General features: G+C 37.4%; 1 protein-coding gene across 1 annotated transcript in view; it reads right to left on the bottom strand.

Annotated features, from left to right (window-relative positions):
- The window catches only part of LOC121953842 (nardilysin), a 40,828-nt gene that overhangs the window by 22,650 nt on the left and 5,143 nt on the right, over positions 1-13,035 (bottom strand). Inside the window, exons 4-12 of the mRNA XM_042501083.2 lie at positions 12,724-12,805; positions 11,741-11,894; positions 9,067-9,140; positions 8,785-8,880; positions 8,467-8,589; positions 3,521-3,578; positions 2,752-2,825; positions 826-895; positions 458-535 (exon numbers count right to left, since the gene is read on the bottom strand). Of these exons, the coding sequence (XP_042357017.2) occupies positions 458-535; positions 826-895; positions 2,752-2,825; positions 3,521-3,578; positions 8,467-8,589; positions 8,785-8,880; positions 9,067-9,140; positions 11,741-11,894; positions 12,724-12,805 (809 nt within the window). The remainder of the gene's footprint in view (positions 1-457; positions 536-825; positions 896-2,751; positions 2,826-3,520; positions 3,579-8,466; positions 8,590-8,784; positions 8,881-9,066; positions 9,141-11,740; positions 11,895-12,723; positions 12,806-13,035) is intronic.

The raw sequence follows: 13,035 nt of genomic DNA, 5'->3' as shown, positions 1-13,035 counted from the left end.
AAAAACAACCACTCTACTGCCTCAGCAGTTTGGTTCAACTGGGAATTGAGACAGAGTACACTCAAATTTCACTGTTGTCATTTATCAACAATTGAAAACGGCACACACAGTAAATAGGAATATTCTATCAAACGCTCCAAGTGGGGCTGATAGTAAAGGGACTATTGGATGGGCTCTTGGTATTGTGGGACTACAGAGGGTTTGTCGCATCACTTTGCCACTTAGCAACAAGAGGCTGAAACACTCTTGCACAACCACATCCAGGGATGAGACTGTACGAATCACATCGTCAAGTGGGCTGGCAAAGTGTGTAGTTTGAAGATAGGGCTCCAGCACTCGGGCCCCGCTAGGAGCTCGAAAAAGCTCATGTATACCCAGCAAATTGAAGACCTTTTAATTGGGTTTTTGGAGAGCCCTCAAATCAGAAAAACAAACAGACAGAGGCAATAACACTCACTTCTTCCTGAGCACTGAGAGGATGCTTCCTGTGCCTTCGTGGCCAATCAGCCAAGAGATGTAGTGGAGAGGCTTCACTCTGAAAGAAGGAGGGAAGAACATGAAAAGGAGAAACAAAAAACATTGATGCAATCCCTCTACAATCAGGGAAAAAGCATGGCATCTTTTGGCTGGTCTAATTCTATGTTTATATGAAGAGGCACTACTCTGGAGGAAGGAGACAGCGACATGAGGAAAAAAATAAGAAAAACAAACAATTTTGATGCAATTTCTTCCAAGTCAGAGGAGAGCATGGTCTGTTGTTGGTCGCTTATTTCTGCATTTCTGTGCCCTGCACCACATACTGTATATCCACCATATGTAGCTCACCTGTAGTACCTCTCCTGAGGCGGGAGGGCCCAGGTGATATTCAAAGCATGAACTTTTCGTACAGGGATGACTGCAAAAACACAGACACACAGTTACAGAAAAACCATTTTGAAAAGATAACGTCTGCTTTTCACTGCTGGCTTGTATTTCTTCAACATTTTACAGCTATAAGGCCCTCAAACATCTCTTAAGTTTGCATATGTTCTCACATTGTAAGCAGTTCAACAAAAAACTCCATCCACCCATTTCCATCTCGGATTTCTTTAAATACGTTTTAGAGGCCCTGAAGAGGCAAAATTATAAAGTTATGCATAAGAGCAAAAGCAAAGGTCAGAACAATGTCTGAAAAAAACTTAATTTGCATTGTAGAAATACTTTTTCTGCTTTACTTTCCTTTAAACAGCAGCCCTGAGAGGCAAGTGAGAAAAAAACTTCTGCTGATCCATTCTATAAGTCTGACCTAAACTGTTTTCTTTCCTGTGTTTATGACTTAAAGGTCTAGTGTGTAGGATTTAGGAACATATATTTGCAGAAATTGAATCTAATACAATAAGTACGTTTTCTTTGGTGTATAATCACATGAAACCAAGAACCACTGCGTTTTGGTTACCTTTGAATGAGCCGTTTATATCCACATAGGGAGCGGTCCTGCACGACAAGCAGCTTAAAAAACCCACATTTTTTTAACATGAACCGGCTTTATTAAAAGTGTTTTTGCATATTTAAATCACTTTGTCAGTTCTTTTTGTTTTCCTGGAGAGAAAGATCTCTACAGATATTTCAGCTTCTGCTTAAAACCTCCTGAATGTCTGGATCATAAAAAAGGAGCACACAATAGCAGGTGCTGGGTTAACCGCCTGTTTCCTACATGCCAAACAGCACTGCAGAAACACCGATTTTTAAAGTAAGACTGCTTTAATCAGTCTTTTTTACCAGTTTTTTCATCCAGTCAAATTTTTTTTGAGAGGTTTTGGCTCCCGGTAAAAACCTCTTGAACAATGAACAAAGGAGGAATTTTAACTAGGTAAAGTTGCAGCTGGTTGCAATCTGCAATTCTCACAACTAGATGCCACAAAATCCCCCTAAATCTTACACACTCTTCCTTTAAGAATAGTTTAAAATAAAAGGTTTTGCCACAATAACTTTCTCCTTTGATTTCTTTTTAGGAAAGAATTGGGGGAAATAAGGTTTACCAGGATCATTTTTCTAAATTACTTCTTTAAGGTGATGGCAGAGCAGCATATATTAGAATACATTTCTAGTCACCATTAAAGACATGTCATGAATGTTACATAACCTGAAACATGAAAACTTCACTGAGAAGGATGTTACAAAATACCCCATCACCAAATGTAAATGGAGGCAGACTTTCAGAAAATCGAGCTCTTAAAGGCACGAAATCCAAACACATCTGAGGGTCAACAAAGTCTGGGTCAATGTGCAGCTGCATATGGGACGCAGAGCTAAAGAGGGCAACTTAAGTCTCAATCATTCATCATCCCCCAGGCCGAGAATGGTCGGAAATGCTTAATGTTGTCATTCAATAAATGCACAAATAACCCACAAAGATGCAGGCAAGAGCCTATGTGGTTTTATGTTTGAGAAGCCGGGAAATCTGCTGTGTCCTGGCGCATCGTTGGAGAAATACCTGCTGTTGCGGTTGCCCAATCTATGGTTAAGTGAATAGTGTAACTTCATGTGCAGTAGAGGCCACGGGGCTGAACTTCTTTGGCTCCATGTTGCCACAGATTTGTAAAAAAGCCACAAATTTCAACTGCATCTGCGTGATCCCTGGCATTTTTTTTCTCACTTGCCCCCCTGGGCTTCTGTATTTAAACCATGTCCAGGCCCTCAGAGTTATTTAGAGGCTGCTCTACAGAACCAGAGTACATAAGCTGTAATCAGTATTTAGAGATTGAGTCATACCTCTGTAGAGCTTGTTAAACGCTGATGTGTCAAAGGGATCCAACATATCGGAGAAATCTGGCTTGGACAGACCGCTGTAGACACAAGACAGACTTGTTCGATTGCACTTTATCAATTACAATCAATTAAACAATGCCATTAAATCACTAAGCACTGGTAAAATCTAATTTCTTGAGTTTTTAAAGAAGGCAACAGAATACACATTTGTTTGAGTCTTCACAAGAGATGATTTAAAAAGTTCACTGATGACATTCAAAGATGTCTCTAGAAAATTTCACCAAAGTAGAACCTTGTTTCTGCCAAACTAATAAACGTTAACTTTCCGTATGTTTTCAGCTTAATTTAGTTCATCTTAAAGGAGTTAAGCCTTGAGAATACTTTATAAGCTCATATAGATAGAGGCATTTCATCAAAGCATGCAATCCTTTGATTGAAATGAAAAGCATTAAAAACTGGAGGTTATGCAGTCTTCAGTGATATGCATACCGAATCTCTAAGAAAAACCTGCCGCAGTGACTCACAAAGCAAACAAGTGGAGGTCTGTAAGAAAACACTAATTCAGTTCAACTTTACGGAGAAATTATCCCTTTCGGTATGTATGATGTCGAAAATAAAATCCCGAGGTGAAGCAAGGTAAAACGAGCCGAGAAAAACACGGAGGGAGGCTTGACATTTACATTTGAGCAAAGTCTCCGAGGATATTCACACTCAGTCTATATCACACCGGCACCTCATCACACTGACTGAGAGCCTCTCTGCCAATACTCACTTGTTAGGCACCTTGCTGAAGATCTCTCTCACCCACTCCTCCAGAGTGTCCAGCTTCTCTAAAGGACAGACCAAGTGAAGGAGGATAAATTAGAGTTTGAGTGCGTCTCAATAATTCTGGCTGGAAAAACCCTCATAATTCTAGGTTTGGGAGTATTCAGAGCAAGGCAGTTTGTTCCAAAGCAACTGCAGCGTTGACTACATTTAGGCTATGAAAGGCTTGTTTGTTATTATTATAGATGACAGCTTTATTCACCAGGGGTGTAACAATAAATGTATTTGTATTGAATCGTTTGCTATGAGGCATTCAGTTCGGTACGAATTACAAACCGAACAATTCTTTGAACTTTCCTAATATTCCTTCAAGAGCCCATTTTAGCCAGACTGTAATTCCTGCTTTTATCAAAAAACAATTATTAGTTTTAGTATATTTAAAAATGTAAAAATAAAGGACATTTATGTTGCATTTCAGGAACATTTTGATTGTATTTGTTAGTGACTACTATAATACAAAAAACAGCTCCTTATAAAATATACAATATATTTTATAAGGAGCTGTTTTTGTTTTATATGCTGCTGAGACGACTTTGTCATGTTAGTTTTAATTAATAAATTATTTAAAAAACATTTAAAAAATGTTAAAAATTAAGGATATTGAAGTGAATTCTGTGAACCGTTACACCACTAATATTCACGTGTAACTGAGATCAACATATAGATGAAAAGTCACCACTTTCTGTGTTAACCAAATTTATGCCTGATAATGTACACCTGTTCATGTTGTGTTAACATCACAAATGAAAAAAAACTAAAATTTCATTTAAAAAAAAAAACCCATTAAACTATAATTTAATGTTATTTATATCCTGAAAAAAAGAACGCTTTTGTTTGTGCTCCCATTTTTCACACATTTAAAGTAATGATCTACAACTTTTTCTATGTGCACACAAAATACTACTTTTTTACAAATTTGTTAAAATCTGTGTAAGTGAGCACCTCTCCCCTCAGGAAGACAATTGACACGAACAGCATATCAAAATGCTGATTAAAACAGCATCATAGCTGCAAAGGGGTGTCCTGGAATTGTCACAATAAAAAGTTTTATCTTGCAAAAAATACATTTATTAGTTACGCTGAACTATTTAAAATTCACATGACTAGGGCAAGAGCTGTGCATTTTCGGTCACACGGGATTCATCTATGAAGAGAACTCTTCTCCAAAGTGGCAGACGCCATCGAAGGTGAGCAGTTGCCACTCAAGCACGACAGACTGCAGTCAGGTCAAGACCCTGATGAGGAGGACGAGCATGCAGATGAGCTCCCGACACAGTTTCTGACAGTTTGTGCAGAAACTCTGTGGTTGAGCATGAGCTGTCAGGGTGGCTGCTCTAAAACGATTTTGCAGGTGAAGACGTTGTCGAGGTCCTGAGCTGATGAGGTTATACGCGGTCTGTGCTTGTGAGGCTGGTTGGATGTACTGCCAAATTAGCTTAAACGACATTGGAGACGTCTAATGGTTGTGAAATGAACATTCAGTTTACAGGAAACAGCTCTGATGGACATTCCTGCAGTCAATGGCCCGTCCCTTAAAACTTGCAACATCTGTGGCTTTGTGTTGAGATCGAACTGCACGTTTTATTGTGACAATCCCAGCGCACACCTGTGTGGAAACGATGCTGTTTAATCAGCATCTTGATGTGGCACACCTGTCAGGTGGATGGATTATCTTGGGATAGAAGAGCTCACTATCCATATTTGAACATATCGGCAACCAAAATTTGAGAGAGATAAGCCTTTTGTGCGCATAAAAAAAGCCTTAGATCTTTAATTCAAGCTCGTGAAAAAAGGAAGCGAAATAAAAAATGTTGCATTTAAATTTTTATTTATTGTGTGAATAAAGTAATATGAGGTTCCAGGCTTGTTTTTACTGCAGTGGTGGGACAACTCTTTTAATTTACACACATTTGGATACTTTTTTATCATTAGCAATTTTTCTGCAGTAACCAATCAATGTGTTTCTGTTCATTAGATTCTGTAATTGTATCTTCTTGGTATGAAATTATTTTAGTTTGTTATTTTATTGTGTTATTACCTGCTGTTTTTCTCTCACAGTGTAATAGCTTTGGTTCTTTTAGCGAATCTTGCTTTTATTGTGTCTATTTTATCTTATTTTATCCTTGTGTAAAACCTACTTTTTTCTATTTATTGTTATTTTATCTCACTTAAATTCTTGTGCAAGACATTGCCATTATTTCTATTTTATCCTTCTTGTCATTATCATTGATATTACTTCTTTATTTTATCCTTGTGCAATTACATTGCTCCTTTTTTGCACAATATTATACTGCGCAATATTATTGTGATTGCAGAGGATGGTACAACATCATAGAGCAGGTGCAATACATGAAGGCCATGTAACTTTCCTTCCTCATCCGTAGGTGACATCTAATTCATGTAATCAGTGTAGACTGTGTTTTGTTTTTCTGTGTGTCTCACCTCATTGTATTGATTGATTGTCTCTATAGTATAGCTGTGATTGCAGCTTTCCGTAGTGCTGTAGCCTGAGACAAATTTCCTTCAGGGAACATTAAAGCTTATCTTGATCTTGAATTTTTTATGATAGTTTCATTGTGACTTGCAAAATCCCTCTTTCCTGTGTGGGATTCAAATTACAAACACAAGAGATTCATGGGAAAAGATGCACGCAAGTTTTTTCTCATTGATAAAAGCCTCCCTGTTTACTGAGCACTCTCCTACAGTAGTTGTATCAATACTAACAATATCACCAGCATCAATATGAAGTTAGGATCCCTATCATGGAAGGTCACGATTTATACACATGAACACTCTTCTTTGTGTAAGCAATCTTTGCTTGAGAAAACAAACCCGCCCTGCACGCAGCGTGAGTTCAGTTCGTGATCGAATGCTCACAGCATGATGGAAAAAGACCAATTATTGGCTTTAGTCTTTAATAAAACAAAGCCACGCAATGCATCGTTTCAGCCCACTTTGTTTGGCTGTGCGGCAAATTGATACAGAAAGTTGCTCTTCCGCAGCATTTCTGACACAGAGGCTGCTCAAGGACAGTTTATCTGCCTACACAAATAAATACTTGTGTGAAATAACCACAACTAAAACTTTAAAATTCACACCTTAAAGCTGCTATAATCACTATTTCTATTTCATATACTATATAAAAAATAAATACAGTGGAGTATTTAGCAGATATAAAGTGAGATATTTCCCTAAGGAGTTAGTGGAGACCAAATTAGTAAAGTCTCGCATAGCTAGACATGTATCGCCACAGCGCTGTGTCAGTGCTAGTGAAAGGTCTGAAAGCACAAATTATTATTTTGCCAAAGGGGTAAAAAATGCACTGGCTTTATTTTTTTTAACAAATCCCACTTGTCTTTGGCGATGCTAAGTCCAGGATGCAGTGACAGTGCTCTTGAAAAATAGTGTCAGGAGGGAACCACAATAGAAAAAAGCCAGTAGAACTTTAAAAGATGTATTTTGAATATGTGATTCAACTTTTAGTCGTAAAAAAGACAAAATTTGATAAATGGTGTCCTGAAGGTGAATCATGACTACACTTGACTGGACCCATTAAAACCACAGACATATAGTAGCTGTACATGACTCTTCCATAGTATTATTCACATAAAACTTCAAATAAGAGTCTAGTCCCAATTAAAAGCCCAGACCCTTTGACAAATAAAGGCCTGCCTCAATTAGAGGCCGGGTCTGGTTGCCATGCAGTTCATTTTTATAGACGTTCTTTGGATGTATATATTGGATCATGTATACAAATATGTATATATGTTTAAACTTTTGTCAATATGGATATGCTACACACATCATTAGCTTGGTAAAATTCTCTACAATTCACTTTTTTAGTTAATTTCAGTGAAACCATGAGCACAAATAAAACAGTCCTACCGTTATAGTAAACAAGAGAGATGCAAAAAAATAAACAAGTTGATGAAGAAGACTATTTTTTTTTAAAAACTAGCGAAAAGGTTCCAGTGAACTATACTCATAATTAATATAATTATATATTTTAAATTACAGAATTACTGTAATTTTTAAGCTATTTTAAAAAATGTTTATTGTTTTGTATGTTTATTTATTGTATGTTGAGCCACGTCTAAGATGATTTTGAATCTGCACTTGGAAAATGGGACCATCGGAGGAGCGCGAATGCAGCAAACAAGACACCAAATGAACGTTGTTGAGCTATTGTTTGCCAACAATTTTCCCAAATCAGCTTTATAAGGTGTAAGTATGTGCTCACAGCTTGATGCACTGATAGAAAGGAACCAAAATAAATAAATGCTGTTTTTAAGTGGCTTTTCCTTGAAAATTTAGTCAGAGGACAAATAAAACTTTATCAGTTTTCATACTTCCTTATTAGTAATTAAAGGCTGTATCTTTTGCAAAGTGAAATGTTGGTAGTATATAGACTCTGTGTTGTCAATGGATCCAGAAATCATCACTTTTGCATCACTTTACACAAGCTGATTTTCTGGGTGAAGACAGTTTTAAAATAGCACCGGAGGTTTCAAACATTTCAGCAGTTTTATGGAGGATGTTTTTTTTCAGCACAAATGTCAACACCAGTCATCATTTTTAGTTGCACGCAGGAGTTAATTAGCCGTGTGATATTTTCTGTGAAACCCTGAAAACACGTGTTAGATATTCTGTATCCGAGTTTGTTTGGAGAAATATTGCAATTTGAGTTTGATTCAGGAATGATTAACCACAGTTGGCTGAACATGGATGAATCCTTATGAGAGCTGCGGCTAATTATTGTTTTAATTGTCAATTAATCTCTACAGATTGCTTTTTCAATTAATTCATTTGTTGTATGAAATTATTCAAAAACAATTCTGTCAATCTACCAAAAAGGATCGTTGATGTATATTAAACAGGATGGATTTTTCTGACCTTTTGACTGCACAGCCAGAGTCATGTAGTGGGCAGAGTAGTGTTTCTTCCAGAAGGCACGCAGCCGCTTATAGACATTGATCTTCTTCTTCTTTGGCTCGTGCTTCAGCGTCTGGGCATTCCCTGGTGTTGTCACAAGTGAGCAATCAATTCAGCAAAACTATAAAACACTGTAGAAAAACGGTTTACAAATGCAGATATATCAGCAAGAAAGGAAACTTGGCGTTCGTCTCAGCACTCCTGTTTGTTATTGCTGAACATACCCCAAGGAGGCCCTGTGTGTATTGTGTGTCCCAGCGGTTGTGTTTACCAACTCACCCCAGCAGAACTTGCCCATAGGGTGCCCAGGTTTGGCCAAACTGCCAAACAGCATCTCCTTCCTGTGGGAGTCTGATGGCTTTGCCAGCTGGTACTCTGACAGACAGAAGGAGAAGACAGAAAAACTCGAGACGACAGAGAAAGACGCTGATCAATGGTGTGCAAGAGCTGCCTGAGGAGAACTCAGCAATGCGGCTGATGAAAAGTTTAACTCTCCAGTACGACAGCTGAAATTTAACTTCTCAGCAGGGAGGAGGAGTGCACAGAGGCACCGAGACTCACCGCTGTCAACGGCCTCCACCTCCCTATCAATGGCGTCTCGAATCATCAGGGGGCAGATGAAGAACTGGGCCCACCTAAGAGGGTGACGGGACAGAGAGGCTATAATCATGGGCCACGCAGCAGCCAGAGGGAGAGGACACGGGTCAGACAGAGACAGTCAGATGCAGACTGATAAACACCACAGACAACAGCAGGATGGCGGGCGGCTGATTGAGCCCGTAATGTTTGTCCGACTCTGTTAGCTCACAGGAGGAGCTGTTACATCACATCCTGTGTGACTCATCTGATTTTGAGACATGATTAGAAATATATAATAAATATTATTTTTCACTATACTTCTATTTTACAATGGTATTGTTTATGAAGTTTGGTCGTCTGTGCAAAATTTCATAATTTCTGCGATGGCATTCAAAGCCTCACCAATTGCTTATTTTTTATTTTGTGTTATATTTGTACTGAACATTAAAGAAACCCTGAGGATAGTTTGCAACATCTATTCATATAAATAGTTGTTGCTGAATGTTTTACCGTAATTAAATAATAAAAATGACCTCAATCTTTAACTTTCAAAATTTACACTTTTTACAGCCAAAAAAGTCTGTGTAGTATATAGCTATAATCACATATACAATTTATTTGGTTCTGCATTAAAATAAATAAATACAAACTTTAAAAGAGTGCCATTGATCTTGCTAAATAAAGCTTCTGAGCTTAAAAAAATATTATTACAATTGTTATAATCTAAATTATTATTATTACTATTTTCAGGATGATTTTAATCATGATAAAGTTACTGTGCCTTTAATTATAAACTTAACAACTTTAGTGGTCATGTTACTCTGCCAGACATGACTAATCACTGTCAAAAAATAGAGAATCAGTACATGTAAGAGTTTTGAAAAACAATTATATATTATTATTATCATTATTTATTCCATGACATTTGAGAAAAATTATGATGCTTTTACTGTGAGTTGAAAAACAGCACATGTCCAAAATATGACAATACGGTGAGCGTTCACTGTAGGCCAGACGCCATGTCTCTTGGTATTTTTTTCATGATGTCTCTATCTGTCTATCAAATACTTTATTTTAACTGGGGTCATTCTGTGTAAACTCACCCAGAATTGAACTTTTCCCAGCTCATGTCCTAGATCTTCTCAACATAAATAAATAGATAAATAAATAATGTCAAAACTTCTATTAAATTTATGGGACCTTGCAAAATCCTATAGCAACACTCCCAAATGCTTTTCTGGTAATGAATTTTTGAAGTTTGCCTCTTGGAACTAAATTTCATCATTTTTCAGCGGTATTCGAAGCCTCACCAATTGCTTATTTTTCACTGGATGGGGTTGAAATTTGTACTGAACATCCAAGAAACCCTAAGGATAATTTGCAACGTATTCAAGTTGTTGCTGAAAGTTTTACAGTAATTACGTAAAGGTTTTTTACCCGAACAAAGAATCTTTCATTTTCAAATTTTACATCACTATCATTACCTCACCAGTTTTCACTTTTTTGCAGCTAAATTTTATTTCTGTGTAGTATTAATATAGTTTATGTCACTTACACATTATTTGGTCCTATATAAAAAAATCCCCCAAAAAACAGAAGGCCACAGACCTTGCTGAATATAGTTTATGAGCTGAAAAACCCACTTTTTAAGATATTTTGATTGTACCTCTTCCCAATATTCACATAAACATACACACATATGGAAACAGAAGATGTTACATGACTCCATCTTCTATTAAATTCACTGGATGTTTATGTTTATGTTGATTAGTTTTAACTGAAGTTTTTTCAGCGGTACAAGTAATGTGGTCCTGTATAAAAAAAGAGTGTCACAGATCTTGCGAAATATAGCTTTGGAGCTGAAAAACACACATTTTAAAGATATTTTGACTGTATAATTTCCTGAGATGGATTATTTTAAATTCCTTTGATTTTTTTATTGAACAGTGTTAATATTTTCAACGTGTATTCATTAAAATAGTTGTTGCTGAATTGTTTTGTCTGGTTTTAGTGATGGGTTGATTTAGCTAAATATTAGCGGCAAAGATCCTGTAGGTTATAATAATAATAATAATAATAATAAACTGTATTCATAAAACGCTTTTAAAAGGAACCCAGGCACGCTGTACAAAAGTAAAAAGCAATATAAACATAATTACATAAGCACTCACAAAATGAACAGTAAGCAAATCGACAATGAAGAAAAAAAATAACAATCACACATTAAAAGCTAGTATAAAAAGGTGAGTTTTTAGGAGGGATTTAAATATGGATGTGTTGCTGCAGTCCTGAATATGTGTGGGGAGTTGGTTCCAGAGTGAGGGGGCAGCAGTTCTTAAGTTTTCTTTCTGCAACATCATCTAGAAGATCATAAGTTTAAAATGGATTTATGAAAAGCTGTTGCAACTCAATATTGACCTGATCTTTCAATGTCCAACAGAGTGAAAGTTATAAACAGCAATGCCAAGAAGAGTTTTGCCCCAAAGTTTTGAAAGAGTTATCATCTTCTAGTTGGTATGTACTAACATGTCTTAAGTGTTTTTTGCAGTTTACTCTCTTCTTCTTATTTCTGTGTTTATCATCTGATGGTTCTCAAGGAGTCCACTTCTTAAGAGCGACTGATCTGAAGACAAAAAAAACTCTGATCCTCCCTCACCTGTCAAGAGCCTCTTTGAAGCTTTTCCTCTGGACGTCAAACTGGAAGATGGTCCTCTCGCAGTCGGTGGAGGCGTTGTCGCTCCCACCATGCTTCTTGAGAAAAGCATCAAAGCCATTTTCTGAGGGGTACTTCTCGCTGCCCATGAACACCACTGAGACACAACGGAAAAACAGCAGGGAAGAGAGAATAGTTATAAATAAAAAAATAAAGGAGATTAAAAGGGAAAAAAATCCACCACAGCTACATTGTGTGCTTGCATTTGTGGTTTTCTTATTTATGTGGAAAGCTGGCCAAACAGACAGCGTAGCATTATATCTCCTGCTGAGGCACAATAGAATTGATAGCGTTTTTAACACTCGCTGACAGTTTTGATGACAGTCTATAAGAATGAGCAAGGCTTTCTTTTCAAACAGACCATTTAGGAACAATGTTCAACAATCACATGGGTAGAGGAGACAGATATAACAATTTCTCCACTGGCAGTAACATCAGTAGGCTGGAAAGCAATTCAGAAGATATGTTGCATTTCAAAAACAGCGAGCAACCGTTGCTTTTTTGGACTGGAATAAAAACTTAATGCAACAAGTTCCTAACCACTCTTTGTTGCTTGATGGAGGGTATTCTGGGAGATGTCAGAAATTATTAACTGAAGTAGAAGTAGACAAAACAGGTTAAGGAAAAGAGGGTACGCTGAATAATTTAAAATAACAAAACAACTCCTGGAATGCATTAAATATGTTTCCTGAGGTTTCGCCTGCTTCCCCACATTAAAGCGGAGTTTTTCAATGTCCAAATCCACAGGGTTTAAGGATACACGGCGTTATATGTTGTACAGATTTGTAATCTTGGGCTATATAAATAAAACTGACATGACTTGACTCAATAGATGATACTGTACATAAGTGCGAATTAACCCTTGACCAAGCAGAGATGAGAACTGACTCGACCCTCTCTGGTTCCCTCTCTGGCTGATTACTCACTGTGTTCCAGAAAGTGAGCGAGGCCAGGGAGGTCACTGGGGTCGCTGAAGCTGCCCACACCGACACACAGCGCTGCTGCTGACTGACACACACACACACAGACACACACACACACACACACAATGTCGAGTCATGTTTGAGTCTGGCAATGCACTTGAAGGATAAGTATGTTTTTCTCATTGTCAACAAACCCCTCGCTAAAGCCTGATATATTCCTCTGTGCCATTTACCTTGTTTAACAACAAAACTTCATATTCGTGACTGGTTTTTAAAGATTTATTTCTTTTGTGGGAACCTTTGGGAATGGAGCTG

Source organism: Plectropomus leopardus, chromosome 14, assembly GCF_026936395.1.
Source record: "Plectropomus leopardus strain MGB_pleo_1.0 chromosome 14, ASM2693639v1, whole genome shotgun sequence".
NCBI classification, from domain to species: Eukaryota; Metazoa; Chordata; class Actinopteri; order Perciformes; family Serranidae; genus Plectropomus; species Plectropomus leopardus.
This window is presented reverse-complemented; position numbering and strand designations above follow the sequence as displayed.